The sequence below is a fragment of the Schistocerca nitens genome, chromosome 4 (assembly GCF_023898315.1).
Source record: "Schistocerca nitens isolate TAMUIC-IGC-003100 chromosome 4, iqSchNite1.1, whole genome shotgun sequence".
Classification (NCBI taxonomy): domain Eukaryota; kingdom Metazoa; phylum Arthropoda; class Insecta; order Orthoptera; family Acrididae; genus Schistocerca; species Schistocerca nitens.
In genome coordinates this window covers 213,950,856-213,974,158 of record NC_064617.1, presented here as the reverse complement: position 1 = coordinate 213,974,158, position 23,303 = coordinate 213,950,856, and the positions used below count along the sequence as shown (strand labels likewise).

At 45.1% G+C, this 23,303-nt stretch overlaps 1 protein-coding gene across 1 annotated transcript in view; it reads right to left on the bottom strand.

Moving 5' to 3' along the window:
- LOC126252207 (uncharacterized) overlaps window positions 1-23,303 on the bottom strand; it is a 334,717-nt gene that overhangs the window by 13,427 nt on the left and 297,987 nt on the right. The window contains exon 4 of the mRNA XM_049953077.1: window positions 10,829-10,954. Coding sequence (XP_049809034.1) covers window positions 10,829-10,954 — 126 coding nt within the window. The remainder of the gene's footprint in view (window positions 1-10,828; window positions 10,955-23,303) is intronic.

The window sequence follows — 23,303 nt, the reverse complement described above, 5'->3', positions numbered from 1 at the left end:
GAAGCTTCCATTTTGACTACGGAATGTAATTTGATTAATTATGATAAAATTTCATCTCACACAAGAGGATGATGTATACTGAAATATAGCTATGAAGATCATTTACGGAAAAATATAATTTCATGAATGGAAAAGGTACGTTTAATTCTTTCGTTGTTATATCTTATCTCTTGTATGCGGCTTGGGACATTATTTGGTGTGTCGCAACTGGTAGGGAACTTTTCATCCTGGGAATTAATTAAAACCTGCACCACGGTCGTTTATGCTTTGATTTGTAGATTAATTTCTGGACTTTTATCAAAATTAGTACACAACTTGCTCACTGATTCCCGTGATGCAGAGTGAGTAGTCATGGCACCCAAGACGGCTTCCCTACGGCGTACGGTTGTGCCTCTGACTATTTGAGAATGTTTAGAGTCTACGATGACCGAGTCCACAGAAATTTTATTCCAGGTGTTGACTTCGACTTCGAGAGTCAGACAGAGTACGATTACGAACTCTGTAACTGCCCTTTAAACACCATTAATCATTTTGCTTTGTGGACTTGGGAACAGGAATTAAAGTAATACCTGGGAGTGTGGGAGATATTTGTGTTAAAAATACTGGGGAAGTGAATTCTCTCGGCCAAAAGTTTTCATTCAAGTAACCAGATATTATTCAGTTATAATAATTTAACTTCCGTTTACTGGGGAGAGAAGTTAAAACGTTTGCAGAAGACGTTCGACATCTGTTTATCCGTGCAAACGACTTAGGACACAATCTGCACAGCCCACTTTGATTTCCTGCAGAGGAAGCTGTCGTTTACTGGGCAGTATAGCCATCAGAATACCAAAACGAATTACAGAATGATTTAAAATGGTTGAAATGGCTCTGAGCTCTATGGGACTGAACTTCTGAGGTCATCAGTGCCCTAGAACTTAGAACTACTTAAACCTAACTAACCTGAGGACATCACACACATCCAAGCCCGAGGCAGGATTCGAACCTGCGACCGTAGCGCCCAGAGGCCGGCCCAGAATGATTTAAATAAGATACCTGCACGGAGCAAAAATTGGCGTTTGACCCTGAACATCATAAAATTGCGAGGTCCTCTACGTGAGTATTAAAATATACAGTTAAGTTTTGGTTACACAATAAAGCATACAAACCTATAGGCTGTCGATTCAACTGAACACCTAACGACCAACTTAAATTGTAACCATCACATGGGGAAGGCGAAGCAAAGAGTGTGTTTTATCGACAAAACACTTAGAAGATGCAGCAAATCGACTAAAGAGATTGCCTACACTACACCGTCCGACCGTCCTCCTTCTTACAACTCGTTGCTGGGGTACGTGTTTAAAAGTATGAACTCGTAAACTTGGAGAATACATCGTACTCTGCGCGAGCCGTATCAAGTTGTCCACAGCGAGTGATGTAATTCCCGAAGAACTAAACCAATCGAAACCATACACAACCCAGAATCGTCAACAGCGTACGTAATACGTCAAGAGAGCAAACAGGAAGAGAGAGAAGGAGGGAGGGAGGGAGAGATGGGGGGAGGGAGAGACCCCTATACAAGCAGCCGTCTCTGTGTGTCAGAATATTAGCAGATCTGGTATCTAAACAAGAAAACACACAGGAGAATTGAGTCGGCGGCGGCCTTCCCTTTTCACCTCGGACACCAGAGACGCTCTCTCCAACAAACACGGCGTGGACGCGCTCTGTAGGCGGCCGCCCCAACCAGTTCGCTAGCTGCCAGCGACGTTGTTCCCGCGTCCTTCGTTTCAATGGCATTATTGGCATTTACATGTACATTAATACTCCGCAAGCCACCTGACGGTGTGTGGCGGAGGGTACTTTGAGTACCTCTCTTCTGTTCCAATCTCGTATTGTTCGTGTAAAGAAAGATTGTCGGTATGCCTCTGTGTGGTCTCTAATCTCTCTGACTTTATCCTCATGGTCTCTTCGCGAGATACACATAGGAGGGAGCAATATACTGCTTGACTCCTCGGTGAAGGAATGTTCTCGAAACTTCAACGAAAGCCCGTACCGTGCTACTGAGCGTCTCTCCTGCAGAGTCTTCCACTGGAGTTTATCTATCATCTCCGTAACGCTTTCGCGATTACTAAATGATCCTGCAACGAAGCGCGCTGCTCTCCTTTGGATATTCTCTATCTCCTCTATCAACCCTATCTGGAATGGATCCCACACCGGTGAACAGTATTCAAGCAGTGTGTAAGAGGTCCATGACTACGTCAGAGGTCCATGACTAAGGAATTTATTGCTAGCGCACTCGAGCAGATGTAATTTCGATGGATTGCTCACGCGCTGCCTGCGACATGTAAGCTATTAGAGAATCGCAGACCAGAGAGCAGTGTTGGCTGTAGTAAGAGCTGTGTCAATAGAAGTGGTAATAGCGAGCAGTCTGGTGCATCGAGTTGGCTGGGCCGGTCGTAGGGAGCGATGGCGGTGCCTGACCGATGTAATATAAGGTAAAAGCAGCCGCGCACATATGTAGTTTGTTACAACAAAATTTGTACTATTGTTATATCAAGTCTCATGTAATTTTTTCAAAAAAAAATCTATTTAATAATAGCCTTTTTTATAAAATTAACTTTTTTGACAATCATTCATTTGAATTTAATGAATTTACTAATTTTTGCAGTCCAGATTATCATAAAGAAAAATCAGTTGTTTCCTTTTATACATGACAAACCTAGCGGCCAGCATTGCACTCGGCTGTGCCAGAAAAATTTCTTAGAGGAGTAGACATATACGCGTTATCCGGCGACTGTATTGAGGTAAGAATTTTCAATTTATTCAGAATGATCTTTCAGGGCCATGACGCAGCACTGCTGAAGTCCAAATTTACCAGTTTAGAATCACAGTCAGTTAATTATTGAAAGGTTATATATGAGTCACATTTTTATTAGGAGGTTAATCACGTTATTATTGCGAGGTTACGGAATAATAATTTGTTGGGAGGTTACACTGAATGTGAATGATATAATTATTTTTTTTCTTTTGGGAGGTTCCAAGTGCGTGAACAAGTGTACTGTAACCTACTTCCTTGACTGCATTTCCTTAGGATTCTTCCAATGAATCTCAGTCTGGCATCTGCTTTACCGACTATTAATTTTATATGGCCATTCGATTTTAAATCACTCCTAATGCCTACTCTCAGATAATTTATGGAATTAACTGCTTCCAGTTGCTGACCTGCTATATTGTAGCTAAATGATAAAGGATCTTTCTTTCTGTGTATTCGCCGCACATTACACTTGTCTACATTGAGATTCAATTGCCATTCCCAGCACCATGCGTCAATTTGTTGCAGATCCTCCTGCATATCAGTACAATTTTCCATTGCTACAACTTCTAGGTATACTACAGCATCATCCGTTAAAAGCCTCAGTGAAATTCCGATGTTATCCGCAAGGTCATTCATATATATTGTGAATAGCAATGTCTTACGACACTTCCCTGCGGCACACCTGAAATCACGCAGAAGCGTGTAGGATCTGTACTCATACGACAGACGGAGGACATCGCAGAAGTCCAAAGAAAGACTGCTCGTTTTGTATTACCACGAAATAGAGAAGAGAATGTCACAGATATGCTAGATGAGATGGAAATCAATGAAACAAATTCGTTTTCGTTGCCGCGAGATTTTTTTGGCGAAATTACAAGCACGAACTTTCTACTCTGAAAGCACATTTCGTTAACACCCGCCTACATAGAGAGAAATTACATTACTAATAAAACAACAAAAATCAAAGTCCGCATGGAAAGATTTAGTGTTCATTCTTCGCTCGTGATAAATAGTATAAAATGGTTCGTAGAACCCTCTGCCAAACACTTAAATGTGAACTGCAGAATAATCTGTAACGAATAGTGATATTGATGGTTATTAGGACTTACGAGACACAGTCATTCCAGGTGAACTCGTTAAATAATACGACGAAGAAGGAAGGAGGGCCGGCCGATGTGGCCAAGCGGTTCTAGGCGCTTCAGTTTGGAACCGCGCGACCGCTACGGTCGCAGGTTCGAATCCTGCCTCGGGCATGGATGTGTGTGATGTCCTTAGGTTAGTTAGGTTTAAGTAGTTCTAAGTTCTAGGGGACTGATGACCTCAGATGTTAAGTCCCAATAGTACTCAGAGCCATTTGAACCATTTTAACCAAGGAAGGAGGATTATGGTTTAACGTCCCGTCGGCGTCAAATTCGTTAGAGACGGGGGTCAAGGATGGAAACGGAAATCGGCCGTGTACTTGCAAAGGATCCCTCCCGATATTTTCCTCGAGCAATTTACGGAAATCATGGAAAACCTAAACCAGCACTGCAGAATGCAGTTTTAACCGTCGTCCGCCCGAATGCGAGTCCATTCCACCTCGCTATGTAATACGTCGAGAGAAGACTATCAACGTGCTGGAAACTGGAAGTTTAATAGCAATTTTTCTTCCACATCGCAGTGAAATTACTCTGTTTATCCTAATAAGCAGAGATGGATACTCATTAGTCCACTGAAAGTGTACTGAAGCGTCAAAGAAACTGGTACAGGAATGAGTATTCAAATACACAGATATGTAAACTGGCAGAATACGACGCTAGGTTGGCAACGCCTATATAAGCCAACAAGTGTCCGGCGCAGTTGTCAGAGTTGTAACTGCTGCTACAATGGCAGGTTATCAAGATTTAAGTGTGTTCGAACGTGGTGTTATAGTTGGCGCACGAGCGATGGGACACAGCATCCCTGAGGTAGCGATGAATTGGGGGGACTTCCCATACCACCATTTCAGGAATGTACCGTGAATATCACGAACCCGCAAAACAAATCTCCGAGATCGCTGCGGCCGGAAAAAGATCCTTCAAGATCGCACCAACAACGACTGAAGAGAATCGTTCAACGTGACAGAAGTGCAACCCTTCCGCAAATTGCTGCAGATTTCAATGCTGGGCCACCAACAAGTGTCAACGAAACGTCATCGATATGAGCTTTCGGAGGCCCACTCGTGTACCCTTGATGACTGCACAACACAAAGCTTTACGCCTAGCCTGGACCCCAAACCACATTGGACTGTTGATGACTGGAAACATGTTGCCTGATCGGACGAGTCTCGTTTCAAATTGTATCGACGGGATGCACGTGTACGGTTATGGAGACAACTTCATAAATCCATGGACCCTGCATGTCGGCAGGGGACTATTCAAACTGCTGGTGGCTCTGTAATGGTGTGGGGCGTGTGCAGTTGGAGTGATAGGGGAACCCTGATACGTCTAGATACGACTCTGAGAGGTGACACGTACGTAAGCATCCTGTCTGATCACCTGCATCCATTCATGTCCATTGTGCATTCCGATGGGCTTAGGCAGTTCCAGCAGGACTGTGCGACACTCCACACGCCCAGAATTGCTACAGAGTGGCTCCAGAAACACTCTCCTACGTTTAAACACTTCCGCTGGTCACCAAATTCCCCAGACATGAACGTTATTGAACATATCTGGGATGCCTTGCAACGTGCAACGGATTTATGGACAGCCCTGCAAGATTCATGGTGTCAGTTCCCTCAAGCACTACTTCAGACATTAGTCGAGTCCATGCCACGTCGTGTTGCTGTATTTTGCGTGCTTGCAGGTAGGCCCTGCACGATATTAGGCAGGTGTACCAGTTTCTTTGGCTCTTCAGTGTAGAATAGTGACTTACACACGAAGATCCATGTTTTCTCGCCGAAAAGACGTTCATTCTCTTGCAAAAACACCTCTGAAGAAAGTTCTCTCTCTCTCTCTCTCTCTCTGTCTCTCTCTGTCTCTCTGTCTCTGTCTGCCGGCCGGGGTGGCCGAGCGGTTCTAGGCGCTACACTCTGGAACCGCGCGACCGCTACGGTCGCAGGTGCGAATCCTGCCTCGGGCATGGATGTGTGTGATGTCCTTAGGTTAGTTAGGTTTAAGTAGTTCAAAGTTCTAGGGGACTGATGTCCTCAGAAGTTAAGTCCTATAGTGCTCAGAGCCATTTGAACCATTTTGTCTCTGTCTCTCTCTGTTTATCTATATATCTATCAATCTCTCTCTTTTCCTCTCCCCCGTTCTCGCCCCTGCTACCCATAGATCTGCGACCGATACATAGTTTTCGTAAGAGTCAGTACATGCGGCAGTTCAGATGAAGGCATTTTTAAGTTTCAGTTCTGGATAGCATTGCTATTCTTAAAGACAAAACACTAAATCGATAAACCAGTTATGGGGAAATGTACCAGCTGTGGCCGTGTTGGAAGGACGTTTCCGCCATTCACTTGCAGTGGCTTATGAAGAAGAATGGCTGTACGTGGGTTCCAAAATAGCTCCGACCTACAAACGACTGTGAAGTCTTAACTGTTGCGTGAAGTCACTCAATAGAATTAACACAGTACTGCTCTGCACTAGAACTCTTCACTAACATCTATAAACCCTGACAAGCAGCTCCGTGGATCGAGAGGTGTAAAGGGGAGGAGGGGCGAAGAGGGGGTGCTCTTCCAGTATTACAGCGTATCCCACGAAAATTCAGGGAAAATGTACAATAATATTTGGATCATGCATAACTAATGATTAGTCTGAAGCTCCAGTTTGCCAGAACACTAGAAAATATAATCAACAATGTGTACGAGAGCATAACTTCAGTCATTATTGTGCCGAATCTCAAATGTGGCTGATATACGTATTTTTTAGTGAAGCAAAATAGTTCATTCTGTTTACAATACCGATTGTCACTTCGAAAGAGCTGTGCAAGTAAATAGCTGCAAGTTAAGTTCAAATGGTTAGAGTCATCTGAACCATTTGAACTTAACTTGCAGCTATTCTCTCTCTCTCTCTGTCTCTGTCTGGCGGCCGGGGTGGCCGAGCGCTTCTAGGCGCTACAGTGTGGAATCGCGCGACCGCTACGGTCGCAGGTTCGAATCCTGCCTCGGGCATGGATGTGTGTGATGTCCTTAGGTTAGTTAGCACTATGGGACTTAACATCTGAGGTCATCAGTCCCCTAGACTTAGAACTACTTAAACCTAACTAACCTAAGGACATCACACACATCCATGCCCGAGGCAGGATTCGAACCTGCCACCGTAGCAGCAGCGCGGTTCCGGACTGAAGCGCCTAGAACCGTTCTCAAGTTAATTAACAGAATCATTATTTCACCATATTTCGGCACTAGACGATGCGAGGTTAATTTGTTTGGGTACCAGGTATATGCTGCTGTTGAAGAAAAAGTAGAACCATTTGAATGAAAAGGCCGCATCGTTTCTCTCTTTTTACGGACTCGACTACTCGCCCCTTAGGTAATATCTTCCTCAGCAGTCTTCTGACGAGCTCACAATTTTTATCGACCTAAATACACCAGGATATGCCAGTAGGGGAGTTGAAACGTTGAGTTTGTTGAAGGTGCACAAGGGAAAATGACGCCACCTAATCATGCATAATTTCACTGACAGCGGCCTCAAAACCTTATATGTGTGTTACTGATATCTCGACCGCTTACCTTCAGGCCACCTTCAGAGTGGGCTGGCAATGCGAGCGCTGTACCTTCAGTCCGTCAGCTCACCCGGATGATGGCCAGAAGGTAGTAGTAGTAGCTTTATTCATCCGTAGATATCTTTTTTCAAGGATATAGGACATTTCAAAGTATTTGAAAATTTAGATCAATTTAAAATATGCTAATTCATATACACATACATTTACAGACTTCTAGTCAGAAAAAAATGTTCAAATGTGTATGAAATCTTATGGGAGTCAACTGCTAAGGTCATCAGTCCCTAAGCTTACACACTATTTAACCTAAATTATCCTAAGGACAAACACACATACACCTATGCCCGAGGGAGGACTCGAACCTTCACCGGGACCAGCCGCAGAGTTCTAGTTAGAGACAATCATTAGATTTACTCCTGCTATAAAATACTATTTTTACAGATAACTTATTAAATAATGTAATGCGACATTGTTCACTCATATCGCACCATCAGTCACTGCGCACACTATACACACATTGTTTCATAACACTTCACTCACTATACACCCACACACACATACACACACACACACACACACACACACACACAAAGTGATCTCTGGGCCATTTACTGTACCGCAACTTCCCATTTGTTATCCTGGAAGACTGAGTTTGCATCCGTCTGTAATGAGTGAAATGTTGAGCTCAGAAAGAGGAAGAGGTGTTAATATTGTGTTATGCATAGCTTAGGAGTACGTATTTCTAGAAAGGAAAAGACACAAATTTAAGGTATATGTGGAATGTTGGATACATAATAATCATTATTATTTATTTGCATAACATTTTTTATCAAACCCCTACTCTGTTTTAGCTAGCTAAGTAATCTTTCAATGTATAAAATGTACTGCGTAACAGGTACTTTTTAGCTGACTTTTTAAATAAGTGTATTTTTGCAATTTCTTTAATCTCTTTTGGTAATTTATCGTACAGTTTTATTCCTTGGTAGGAAATGCTGTTTTGAGTTTTATGTTTATTTTTTCTTGGTGAATGTAAGTAGAGTCTATCTCTTGTTGCATGGTCATGGACAGAGCTGTTTGTACAGTAATTACCAATGTTATTTTTGATGTGTACAACTGACTGGTAAATGCATTCACATGGAGAAGTTAAAATCCCTAGTGTTTTGAACAGATCTTAACAATGAGCTCTACTAGTACTTTTGGTTATTATTCTTATGGCTCTTTTCTGGAGTTTAAAAATTGTGTTCATATTTTGTGCATTTGTTCCCCAACAAAGAATGCCATAGCTAAGAATTGAGTGTACGTATGAATAATATGTAACTAAAAGTACCTTTGTGTGTTCACACCACTTCAACTGAGAATCAATACTCATTCCCAGAAATTTTGCATTTGTTGCACAGTCTGTAGAGGTGCCATCTACATTTAATTTAACATTGTCATTTTTTCTCTTCAAATTTAAATTCGCGGCATTAGTTTTCTTTATGTTCAATGTCACTTTATTGCTTATTGACCAATCATAAACTTCAATCAGCGAAGAGGATTTCTTCACCATGAGTAACACTACTGGGAAAGTCATTGATGTATATCAGGAACAGTATTGGTCCTAATATGCTACCTTGCGGAACCCATACATTAATGTATTTTGGTTGTGATAAGTGTTTTACTAAATGTTTGGATCTGTTTGAAGTATGTGTTATCTCTGCGGCTGAAATACTGGGTGATCAAAAGTCAGTATAAATCTGAAAACTGAATAAATCACGTAATAATGTAGATAGAGAGGTACAAATTGACACACATGCTTGGAAAGACATGGGGTTTTATTAGAACCAAAAAAATACCAAAGTTCAAAAAATGTCCGACAGATGGCGCTTCATCTGATCAGAATAGCAATAATTAGCATAGCAAAGTAAGACAAAGCAAAGATGATGTTCTTTACAGGAAATGCTCAATATGTCCACCATCATTCCTCGACAAAAGCTGTAGTCGAGGAATAATGTTGTAAACAGCACTGTAAAGCATGTCCGGAGTTATGGTGAGGCATTGGCGTCAGATGTTATCTTTCAGCATCCCTAGAGATGTCGGTCGATCACGATACACTTGCGACTTCAGGTAACCCCAAACCCAATAATCTCACGGACTGAGGTCTGGGGACCTGGGAGGCCAAGCATGACGAAAGTGGCGGCTGAGCACACGATCATCACCAAACGACGCGCGCAAGAGATCTTTCACGCGTCCAGCAATATGAGGTGGAGCGCCATCCTGAATAAACATCGTACGATCCAGCAGGTGTTTATCAGCCAGGCTGCGGATGATGCGATTCTGTAACATATCGGCGTACCTCTCACCCGTCACGGTAGCAGTTACAAAACCAGAATCACGCATTTCCTCGAAGAAAAAAGGCCCGATAACGGTAGATGTGGTAAATACAACCCATACCGTGACTTTCTCGTCGTGTAATGGAGTTTCCACGACAGTTCCAGGATTTTCGGTAGCCCAAAATCTGCAATTGTGGGCGTCGACAGACCCTCGGAGAGTGAAATGTGCTTCGTCGGTCCACAACACCTTACTCAACTAATCGTCACCTTCCGCCGTCTTTTGAAACGCCCACACCGCAAATGTCCTCCGCTTCACTGAATCGCCAGGTAACAGTTCATGATGCCGATGGTTTTTGTTCGGATGGCATCGGAGGGTACGCCTCAGTGCGAACCAAACAATAATGTATGGAATGCCGGTGCGACGTGCAACTGCACGAGCGCTGACTTCCCCGTGCATAGACGAACTCGCTACAGTCTCCATTTCCTCCTGAACTGTCTCAGCAGCATTACGCCTTGTGCTCGGTCCGTCACTACGGGGTCTATCGTCAAAACAACCCGTGGCTTCGAACTTCGAAATCATTCTCTCGCCACAGCTGCATTTGTCAATGGACCTTTACCCGTTCGAATTCCCTTCCTATGGCGATAGGATCGTGACGCTGAACTAGCACATTCCCCATTCTGATAATACAGCTTCACTAAAAGCGCCTTTTCATGTAACATCAACATGCTGCGACTGCTGGCGCATCTGATTCTCTCTCCATTGCAGCTCCTTTCATACACGACTGTTATGTGCAGTCACTGACGTTTTGCTGTCCAGCGCCATCTGTCGGACATTTGTTCTAATAAAATCCCATGTCATTCCAAGCATACGTGTCAATTTTTACCTCTCTACATTATTCCGTGGTTTATTAAGTTTTCAAATTTATACTGACTTTTTGATCACCCGGTATCTACAAGCCAAAAATCTAGCGGTCAGGTCAATACGCAGTGAAGATATGAAGACGCACATGTGTTGCTTTGTCTGTGTGGCTTTGAAGTTTACCTGCGAAGATCCCGATGCCGAAGAGGTCTCCGCAGGGCAGGTACGCGATGGTAGTTCCCAAAGCCACCGCCGCGACGCCAGCCGCTGCCAGCCACCGCCGCGGTCTCAACGTGCGGCACCATGCTTCTGCACACACAGTCAAACACACACATGGCACGGTGCGAGGGAGCAGGACTAAGCCGACAGACTGGCATGCATTCATAAAGAGAACTACTTACCGGCGAATATTATTACTTTAGACGTCAACAACTACCGCCCAATCTCTCTTCTGACTGCCTTAACCAAAATTCTTGAAAAAGTAATGTACTGTACAGTAGCTTCAGACCTTTGTAAAACCAAAGTTTTAACAAAATGTCTGTTTTGTTTCCAAAAAGGTTTTTCAACGGAAAATGCTATATATACTTTCACCTCTTGTTCACATTGACGGCACTTTGAACAGTGGACGTTACATTTCAGATGTGTTACGACCCGAGGCTCTACCCTTCCTTCGATCCCTGCGAAACCCTACATTTCAGCAGGATAATGCACGACCGCATGTCGCAGGTCCTTTACGGGCCTTTCTGCATACAGAAAATGTTCGACTGCTGCCCTGGCCAGCACATTCTCCAGATCTCTCACCAATTGGAACCGTGTGGTCAATGGTGGCCGAGCAACTGGCTCGTCACAATACGCCAGTCACTACTCTTGATGAATTGTGGTATCGTGTTGAAGGTGCATATTCAGCTGTACCTGTACACGCAGTCCAAGACCTGCCTGACTCAATGCCCAGGCGCATCAAGGCCGTTATTACGGCCAGTGGTGGTTGTTCTGGGTACAGATTTCTCAGGATCTATGCACCCAAATTGCGTGATGCTCTGAGTAACCGGAAGTCACCCGTTGGGATTTTTTGTGATCTCTCAAAGGCTTTTGATTGTGTGAATCATGGAACAGGAAGAAGATGCTCTCATATGCAAATGATTAGCTTTTCAGACCATTTACATAAGATTGGCGCCGGTGGCGACACCTACAACGTGCTGACACGAGGAAAGTTTCCAACCGATTTCTCATACACAAACGGCAGTTGCCCGGCGTTGCCTGGTGAAACGTTGTTGTGATGCCTCGTGTAAGGAGGAGAAATGCGTACCACCACGTTTCCGACTTTGATAAAGGTCGGATTGTAGCCTATCGCGATTGCGGTTTATCGTATCGCTACATTGCTGCTCGCGTTAGTCGAGGTCCAATGACTGTTAGCAGAATATGGAATCGGTGGGTTCAGGAGGGTAATACGGAACGACGTGCTGGATCCCAACGGCCTCGCATCACTAGCAGTCGAGATGACAGGCATCTTATCCGCATGGATGGAACGGATCGTGCAGCCACGTCTCGGTCCCTAAATGAACACATGTGGACGTTTGCAAGACAACAATCATCTGCACGAACAGTTCGACGACGTTTGCAGCAGCATGGACTATCAGCTCGGAGACCATGGCTGCGGTTGCCCTTGACGCTGCATCACACACAGGAGCGCCTGCGATGGTGTACTCAACGACGAACCAGGGTGCACAAATGGGAAAACGTCATTTATTCGGATGAATCCAGGTTCTGTTTATAGCATCATGATGGTCGCATCCGTGTTGGCGACATCGCGGTGAAAGCACATTCGTCATCGCCATACTGGCGTATCACCAGGCGTGATGGTAAGGGGTGCCATTGGTTACACGTCTCGGTCACCTCTTGTTCGCATTGACGGCACTTTGAACAGTGGACGTTACATTTAAGATGTGTTACGACCCGTGGCTCTACCCTTCATTCGATCTCTGCGAAACCCTACATTTCAGCAGGATAATGCACGACCGCATGTCGCAGGTCCTTTACGGGCCTTTCTGCATACAGAAAATGTTCGACTGCTGCCCTGGCCAGCACATTCTCCAGATCTCTCACCAATTGAAAACATGTGGTCAATGGTGGCCGAGCAACTGGCTCGTCACAATACGCCAGTCACTACTCTTGATGAATTGTGGTATCGTGTTGAAGGTGCATATTCAGCTGTACCTGTACACGCCGTCCAAGCCCTGTCTGACTCAATGCCCAGGCGTATCAAGGCCGTTATTACGGCCAGTGGTGGTTGTTCTGAGTACTGATTTCTCAGTATCTATGCACCCAAATTGCCTGATAATGTAATCACATGTCAGTTCTAGTATAATATATTTGTCCAATGAATACCCGTTTATCATCTGCATTTCATCTTGCTGTAGCAACTTTAATGGCCAGTAGTGTATATTAATGACTTGCCATTCTATATTCACGAAGATGCAAAGCTGGTACTTTTTGCCGATGATACAATTATAGCTATCACACCCAACAGACAAGAATTAACTGCTGAAATTGTAAACGATGTTTTTCAGAAAATCATTAAGTGGTTCTCTGCAAATGGGCTCTCATTAAACTTTGACAGAACACATTATATATAGTTCCACACAGAAGATGGAATGACAACATTAGTAAATGTACACTTCGATCAGAAACCTGCAGCTAAGGTAGAATATTCAAAGTTTCTAGGTGTATGAGGGTTGAACTGGAAAAAACACACTGATGATCTGCTGAAACGTTTGAGTTCAGTTACTTATGCTATTAGGATCATTGCAAATTTTGGCGATATGCATCTCAGTAAATTAGCTTATCACGCCTGTTTTGATTCTCTGCTTTCGTATGGCATCGTATTCTGGGGTAACTCATCATTGAGTAAAAGAGTGTTCATTTCACAAAAGTGTGTAATCAGAATAATTGTTGGAGCTCATCCAAGATCATCCTGCCGACACCCATTTAAAGAGCTAGGGATCTTCACTGTAGCCTCACAATATATATATATTCACTTATGAAATTTGTTATTAACAATCCAAACGAATTGAAAAGTAATAGCAGTGTACATGGCTACAACACTAGGAGAATGGATGATCTTCACTACTCAAGATTAAATCTAACTTTGGCTCAGAAGGGGGTAAATCATGCTTCCACAAAAGTCTTTGGTCACTTACCAAACAGCATCAACAGTCTGACAGATAGCCATATAACATTTAAAAGGAATTTAAAAGAATTTCTGAATGGTAACTCCTTCTACTCATTAGATGAATTTTTGGATATAGTAAGTGGGTAATTTCCCCAGCCCCCACCCAAAAAAAGTTAAGTGTCATGTAATATTTTGTGTTATGTAATATATTGTATAGACACCTTTTATTAACCTGACACGTTCCGCATCATTACGAGGTGTCGTATTCATGATTTATGGAACAAGTACTAAACTAATCTAATTACCTTTCGATTTTCTTACCGTTCAGCTTAATTCTACCACAAGGAAACAAGTCGCTTTGCTGTCAACCTTTCCCTAGGATTTGAGTCACTGCCAGGTGTAGGACTGAGATTCAGTTCTCGATACTGCAAAGGATTATTCCTTGGTGGGAGAACAGGAACGGGTGGACTCAGACTCGTGAGGCCATCTGAGGAGTTACTTGACTGAGGAGTAGCTGTCCACGGTCTGGAAAACTGGCAACTGCCGGAAGAGCAGTGCCCTGACCATACGCCCGTCCACATCGCATCCACATAGTGAGAAAGGCAAAGGATGACAATGCGGCCAGTCAGCATCCTCCACTTCTCATCTCAGATATACACTACCTGACAAAAACGTGAAGCAGGAGGAAATGAAATGTTGAGAAGGTATGTGATGTTCTTTCACTGATTACAGAATCGAGCCAAAATTACGAAGAACTCGACCGCAAGAGCCCAGCATGATGCACTCCCTCTGATCTAGATGCACACACTGATTCGGTTGTATAGGGTGTCATCAAGTCATTGTATCCTCCCCTGAGACAAGCTGCCCACAACTGTTGTAACTGGTCTTCAGTGGGGCGAAGTTGACATCAGGGCTTGTCCGACAAATGCTCTGTCGGGGACAAATCTGGGGATTTTGCTGCGCATGGAAGTGCCTCAACATCACGCATGCAGTTCATGTATGGATGAACAATATTCGTTTGAAATTTGGCACCACGAAATTGTCACATGAGAGTTAATACCTTTGGCTGCAGGACGTCTGTGACGTACCATTGTGAAGCAGGGCTCCCTCGATCACTACCAACCATAACTTGATGTCGTACCCGATGTCCAAGAATAACATCATTGTGCTTTCCACAACATTGGAAGAGTGCGACCTCACCCCAAGTCGACGTAATACGCGCCAACGAGGACCATCTAGAATTGTACAGAACCGCGATTCATCACTCTACAAAATGCAAACCCGTACATCAGTAGTCCATGCTTCCTTCTCGCGGCAACAGTACAAAAGCAGATGTTTGTGTTGTGGTGTTAATGGCAGCTTATGCGCGGGACTACAGGGTGAAAAGTAAACCGACAAACTCTGGGAGGTTGTAGGGGACATCAAAACAAATATTTTTCCCGAATGTCATTTTTTCCTATGAGAATTATTTTAACCGGAGGAGGCCGTATTACGCTCTTCAGTTGTAGGCAACTGCTGTCCACCAGTGTAGTAGTGCATGGTCTTTGTTTACTAATGGAGCGATACACCTGGAGTGAGTACACTGATATGGTTGGTGCGTACTACGTAGCGCACCACAACGGACGACCTGCACAGCGGGTTTATCAACAACAACATCCTAATCGCCGTATCCCGCATCATACGACCTTTGCTGCTGTGTACCAACGTCTGCGTGAGACCGGGTCATTTAGCAGATTACCTGGACAGGGACACCGTCGCACGGTAAGAACGCTGCAATTTTAGGAAGCTGTCTTGGAGCATGTGGAGCGGGATCCTTCAATCAGCACTCGTGCAATTGCACGTAACACGGGGACGAATCAGACGAATGTAAGAACAGTCCTTCGACAGCATTTGTTACCTCCATTTCACTTAAAGCCTGTCCACAATCTGGAACCAGTTGATTATCCACCCAGAACACAGTTTTCGCAATGGTACCTGGAACAATGTGAAATGCATCGTACATTTCCATCCTCTATGTTGTTTACCGATGAAGCAACGTTCGGGCGTGATGGAGTCTTCAACATGCACAATTCGCAAGTTTGGAGTGAGGATAACCCACATGGCACGGTTAGTAGCGCTCATCAAGTGCGGTTCTTCGTTAATGTGTGGGTCGGTGTTGTTGGGGACTGTTTAATTGGGCCGTATCTGCTACCTAGGCCATTAAATGGCAGGCACTATTAGAATTTTCTCACCACAGCATTGCCAGAATTGCTGGAAGACGTCCCGCTCCCTACAAGACAACGCATGTGGTTCCAACATGACGGGGCGCCGGCACGTTTCAGTCGTCGTGTGCGTCGATTCCTGGACCGACGGTTCTCAGAAACGTGGATTGGCAAAGGTGATCCTGTTCCATGGCCTGCTCAATCCCCAGATATGTCCCCTCTAGACTTTTTTGTGTGGGGAGAGATGCGCAACATTGTTTACGCAACTCCTGTTGCATCAGAAGAGGATCTGGTTGCCCGGATAGTAGCAGCAGCAGGAACAATTCAGGATACTCCTGGGGTTTTTGCCCGTGTCAGAAAGAACATGATCCGACAGTGTAACCTTTGTTTACGTGTCAATGGAGGCATTTTTGAAAATCTACTGTAATTGAAATTGGGTTGTGTTAATGTGTTGTCTCTTGGTCATAAAAAAAATGGAAAAGTGTTTTTTGGTTTAGTTTATCTTCCGCCAGGGAAATCTTCCTCTACCGGTTTAAATACTCCTCATAGGAAAAAATGACATTAGGGTCAAATATTTGTTTTTATGTCCCCCACAAACTCCCAGAGTATGTCGGTTTAAATACTTTTCAACCTGTATAGTTCTGTAGACTAGCTGCTGCTAGCCTCCGACCAGTGGTGCTGGATGACACAGAATGTTGCAGAGTGTCCATTACCTGTTCTCGGATGGCAAGCATAGATATGAAGAGGCAACGATGTGCTTGGTGCACAACAATGTGATCCTCCCTTGTAGTGACCGAACATGACTGACTGGAACCTTGACGACGTGTATGCTTCCCTAATGCCGTCCAACATCAGGCCACTGTCACATCCAAATGCCCCATAGTTCTCGATATTGCACGATTCGTCCAGCAGACCAAATAGAGACCCACAATGGGGCCCCTTTCGAACTCTTTCAGCTGCTGATAACGCTGTCTCACACGAGTACGCCACATCTCCGTGCCCTTCACAGTGATCCCTCAACATCTGTCCCTGCTGACGCTTTTTAAATAACCTATGAGGTTGCTAACAAGACTATAATCGAATGATACTAATGCACTCTCCTGCTTGTTCAATATGTCATTGGAGTTGCAACTCTATACCCGCCGGTAGTCGGTAAGTGTACGAAGTTACGGTGACATCCGTTCATGTATTTTGCGTACTGCTCTGTTTTTGGCAGGCAAAAGTAAGAGAAAAGTTGCTCCGCTCTGGCCACAGTAGCGCCACTTGCTACCGCCAACCGCCGTGTCATCCTCCGCCAACGCAGTAATTTGGATGCGGTATGCAGGGGCATGGGGTCGGCCCAACACTCTCACAGCCATTGTCAGCTTTGCAGACCTCGGAGTTTGTACTTCTCATTCAAGTACCTCCTCAGGTGACATCACGAGGGTTAGTGCGCCCCGTTCCAGTCCTCACACTCCTCCCTGGCAGTACCGGGGACTGAACCTCGGTCCTCCGCATAGTAGACATCTACGGTAACCACTCAGCTACGGAGGCGAACTTTTTTTTGGCAATGTACACGATGATTATAATTAAAGTTAAACTTTCAAAACGCTGTAGAAATAACACCACTGATCATAATGACGTCAAATTGCAACGGAATATTATCGGAGAAGGGGGAAAACGTATGGCAGAAGTAAAAAAAAATAGTATGAAAATTGGTCAGTAGATGGCTCTGTATGTGTTAGAATACGTAAATGAAAACACCTGTCATGCGCACGACCCATTGAAGTTGATATAAACACGCTGGGTACACGGCTTTTCCTCCTTTCGCGTCTGCGACGTTCGCGATGACTGTCTCGATTCAGGATCGCGCTCTGCTTGTAAAGCTGTATTACAAGAATGATGACTGTGCACACGTCGCTCCGCAAAATTTCCGGACACTGAAGGGTTCGAAAGAAGGCGTTCATCCGAAGGCTGCCGTGGATCTGGAGAAAATGATTAGGAAATTCGAAAGCCGTGTTCTTTTTGGTGTACAACCTGATAGACGGAGGAAACGAAGAGTCGACGTCAGTGGAAGCAATGGCCACAGAAACGCAGGAGGAGACGAGTCGTGCACGGAGAATTGCACGAACATTGGACATACCCTTGAGCACATTGCGTAAAATCCTACGAAACATCCTTGTTTGCTATCCATTCCAAATTATTCATGTGCACGAGTTTCTTCCTCTTGACCTGCCAGCAAGAGAGGCCTTTGCTTTAGGATTTCTTGCTCGCATGGTTCAAATGGCTCTAAAGACTATGGGGCATAACATCTGAGGTCATCAGTCCCCTAGACTTAGAACTACTTAAACCTAACTAACCTAAGTACATCACACACATCCATGCCCGAGGCAGGATTCGAACCTGCGACCGTAGCAGCAGCACGGTTCCGGACTGAAGCGCCTAGAACCGCTCGGCCGCAGCGGCCGGCCTTGCTCGCATGGGACAATGATTGGCTGGCTTGGATCAAATGTCTCTGAGCACTATGGGACTTAACATCTGTGGTCATCAATCCCCTAGAACTTAGAACTACTGAAACCTAACTAACCTGAGGACATCACACACATCCATGCCAGAGGCAGGATTCGAACCTGCGACCGTAGCGGTCACGCGGTTCCAGACTGAAGCGCCTAGAACCGCACGGTCACACCGGCGGGCACAATGATTGGTCGTGGAAGATTTTGTGGACAGACGAAGCCCATTTCCATCTGACAATATATGTCAATACACAGAGTTGTCGAATATGGGCAACGGAAAATGCGCGCGCAACTCAACCAGTACCACTCCATCCTAAAAATGTTAATGTGTGGTGCGAATTTACGGCATCATTTATCATAGGGTCATATTTTTTCGAAGAAACAGGTGCTTCCGGTCCTGTTACCTGTACCGTCACTGGTAAGCGCTATGAGTGTCTTTTGCGCAACCACGTCATTCCAGCTCTCCAACAGCGTGGATGTATGGATGGCATCATTTCTATGCAAAATGGCCCACCTCCGCACATTGAAAATGCAGTTAAGCAGCCATTTCTCTACAGCCTGGCCGTCCCGATCACCTGATCTTAATCCGTATGACTTCTGGGTGTGGGGCTATCTGAAAGAAGTTGTACTTGGTGGTCCATTTAAGAACGTAGCTGAATTGAAGGGACGCATTGATCAACACGTTCTCAAAGTGAACCCGGAAACACTTTGATTAGTTGTGGAACATGCTGTTTCTCGATTTCATCTTGTTGCAGAGAACGATGGACCGCATATTGAACATGTTTTGAGCCAGTCACACGGAAATAAATAATCCGATTTGATTTTGACTGATGCTTTTTATGCGGTTTTCGGCCTCAGGACAGTTAAAAACCCATGTTATCGATGTTTTTGTGCTGTTTTGGCATCAGGACAATTAAAACCGATTTTTCCCATCCGATGTGATATGACCTTGCCGTGGTGGATGGGCTTACGTAACTAACACTATCATACCTGTGTACCCATGCACACGGAGTAGTACAGTTTGTTTAACGTCAAACGTACACCTTAGGCGCCGGCAGCTGTGACCGAGCGGTTCTAGGCGCTTCAGTCCGGAACCGCGCGCCTGCTACGGTCGCAGGTTTGAATCCTGCCTCGGGTTTGGATGTGTGTGATGTCCTTAGGTTAGTTGGGTTTAAGTAGTTCTAAGTCTAGGGGACTGATGACCTTAGATGTTAAGTCCCATAGTGCTTAGAGCCATCTGAACTGTTTTGAACACCTTAGGCGTTGTTGTATGGTTCAATTGTCATTTGCAGTCGACCACTATTAAATTATGGTGCTTACAGCGAATCTATTGCTACATTTTGTAATTATTTATTTTTATTCTGCCATACGTTTTCCCCCTTCTCCTTCTCCGACAATATTCCGTTGCAATTTGACGTCATTCTGACCAGTGGTGTTATTTCTACAGCGGTTTGAAAGTTAAATTATCACCCTGCACATAAAATCGACTCATCTCTTCAGTGCACTGGTTTTCCCTGAATAGTATGCAAAAAGTAAAAGGAAATGGTAGTTCCTTAGCGGTGAGCTATGTAACACAACACACATGACAACTGGTACGGGCAATATTCTTTCGGATGCCCGATAAAACATACTAGTGGCAGCCGCCCGGGAGGGGGGGGGGGGAGTAGTGAGGTAGTGAGAGGAAAGATTGTATTCCGCCCACAGTTCTCAGGCGTGCTTCTGAGCTGCCTGCTGTGCAATGCGTTTGGAAAGGACACTGCCGAATTCTTTGCCCTCCCATCCCTAACCCCAACCCGAGATTGTCCTCCCCCTCTAGTTATCTCGACACAAGTGGGACGTTAAATGTTAATTTTCATTTCTTTTCCTATATCCTTTGTTATGCAGTTGACTGATCAGTGAAGAATTTGACGAGCGACTGAACAAATAGATCGTTGTAACTCTATCATTGTCCTCAGGCTTCTACAGTAAACATCATGTAGCCTCTGTCGCATCACTGGACATGTCACCACATGAAGATCTGATGACGGTTTGCCTGTTCTCTACACATGATAGGCATAGAGGTCCGCAGCAAGAGTCAAGAGAAGGCACATGCCGCTTGCTTGGAATATCATACAGGCTTTTTATTGGTTACAGAATTTCTAGCAGTGATAGTTTGTTTGTCAACTAAAATTGAGATTCAACATTCCTAAGCACGACGGAACGTGCTGTTATTTATGTAATTACTACACTGAAGAGTCAAAGAAACTGGTACATCTGCCTAATATTGTATAGGGCCCGCGCGAGCACGCAGAAATGCCGCAACACGACGTGGCATGGACTCGACTAATGCCTGTAGTAGTGTTGGAGGGAACTGACATCATGAATCCTGCACGACTGTCCATAAATCTGTAGAAGTACGAGGGGGTGGAGATCTCTTCTGAACAGCACGTTGAAAGGCACCCCAGATATATTCAATAGAACTTAAATATTTTCAACATTTCGTGGCCCTGTCAGCAACTGTATAAATATTAATTTTAATTTTAAAAACCAACAGCCTCAGTTGTAAAGTTTACCTAGATTTATCACGGAAGGGTAACGTCACCTTGCCACAATCTACTGGATACGAAGTTTTGATTCAGACTAGCCGGATCAGTTTGAATTGATCTTACTCAATGACGTTTAAAGATGTCCTTTGGAGCGTTGTTCGCCAAATCACATCATAACTTACCATTTTCTCGTAATCCTCCAATAGTTTGGACTAGTTCTTTAAGTACGTATTGACCTTTGTTGGTCAATTATTTTAAGTGTGTTGACCGGAGCGATGTTCGCCAAGTCACACTTTAGCTTTAAATATAATTCCGCTGCCATTCGCTAAGTTCAATGGCAGTGGTCACCAGGCCCGAATTACGATGGCAGTGTTCCACACACAGTTTTTACAGTATGTGTGTGGGTCACCTTCATTAAGACTCATAACCATAACTTCGTCATGAAGCTCAATCAGGCAGGTGCATTAGTTTATTTTGACTTGAGTCTACACAATTTCAGGTCAAATATCTTGAATAATGACCAATGAATAATGACCATCTACACTCCTGGAAATGGAAAAAAGAACACATTGACACCGGTGTGTCAGACCCACCATACTTGCTCCGGACACTGCGAGAGGGCTGTACAAGCAATGATCACACGCACGGCACAGCGCACACACCAGGAACCGCGGTGTTGGCCGTCGAATGGCGCTAGCTGCGCAGCATTTGTGCACCGCCGCCGTCAGTGTCAGCCAGTTTGCCGTGGCATACGGAGCTCCATCGCAGTCTTTAACACTGGTAGCATGCCGCGACAGCGTGGACGTGAACCGTATGTGCAGTTGACGGACTTTGAGCGAGGGCGTATAGTGGGCATGCGGGAGGCCGGGTGGACGTACCGCCGAATTGCTCAACACGTGGGGCGTGAGGTCTCCACAGTACATCGATGTTGTCGCCAGTGGTCGGCGGAAGGTGCACGTGCCCGTCGACCTGGGGCCGGACCGCAGCGACGCACGGATGCACGCCAAGACCGTAGGATCCTACGCAGTGCCGTAGGGGACCGCACCGCCACTTCCCAGCAAATTAGGGACACTGTTGCTCCTGGGGTATCGGCGAGGACCATTCGCAACCGTCTCCATGAAGCTGGGCTACGGTCCCGCACACCGTTAGGCCGTCTTCCGCTCACGCCCCAACATCGTGCAGCCCGCCTCCAGTGGTGTCGCGACAGGCGTGAATGGAGGGACGAATGGAGACGTGTCGTCTTCAGCGATGAGAGTCGCTTCTGCCTTGGTGCCAATGATGGTCGTATGCGTGTTTGGCGCCGTGCAGGTGAGCGCCACAATCAGGACTGCATACGACCGAGGCACACAGGGCCAACACCCGGCATCATGGTGTGGGGAGCGATCTCCTACACTGGCCGTACACAACTGGTGATCGTCGAGGGGACACTGAATAGTGCACGGTACATCCAAACCGTCATCGAACCCATCGTTCTACCATTCCTAGACCGGCAAGGGAACTTGCTGTTCCAACAGGACAATGCACGTCCGCATGTATCCCGTGCCACCCAACGTGCTCTAGAAGGTGTAAGTCAACTACCCTGGCCAGCAAGATCTCCGGATCTGTCCCCCATTGAGCATGTTTCGGACTGGATGAAGCGTCGTCTGCACGTCCAGCACGAACGCTGGTCCAACTGAGGCGCCAGGTGGAAATGGCATGGCAAGCCGTTCCACAGGACTACATCCAGCATCTCTACGATCGTCTCCATGGGAGAATAGCAGCCTGCATTGCTGCGAAAGGTGGATATACACTGTACTAGTGCCGACATTGTGCATGCTCTGTTGCCTGTGTCTATGTGCCTGTGGTTCTGTCAGTGTGATCATGTGATGTATCTGACCCCAGGAATGTGTCAATAAAGTTTCCCCTTCCTGGGACAATGAATTCACGGTGTTCTTATTTCAATTTCCAGGAGTGTATTTTATATGGCCCGTATTGCCGGACGTTACAGATTAGATGTAGACTTGTTCATAAGTTTATTCATCACCATTTGTGTGCTAAGTCAATAGGATGTACATGCGTTATAACCATAGCTAAGCAAATGCTTAACATTTACGTCTCAAAAAAATCATACAAATGACGATTTGGCTTTATATTATCCTTTCCACTCCTAGGTTCTGTTTAGGTGATTAAACTTCGTGCTTAAGCACAAAATTTTCCTAGACAGGCCATACGTTGTAAGCACGTGATGTCTTCCTCATCTCATGACCAACGAATACTTCATAAATGTTA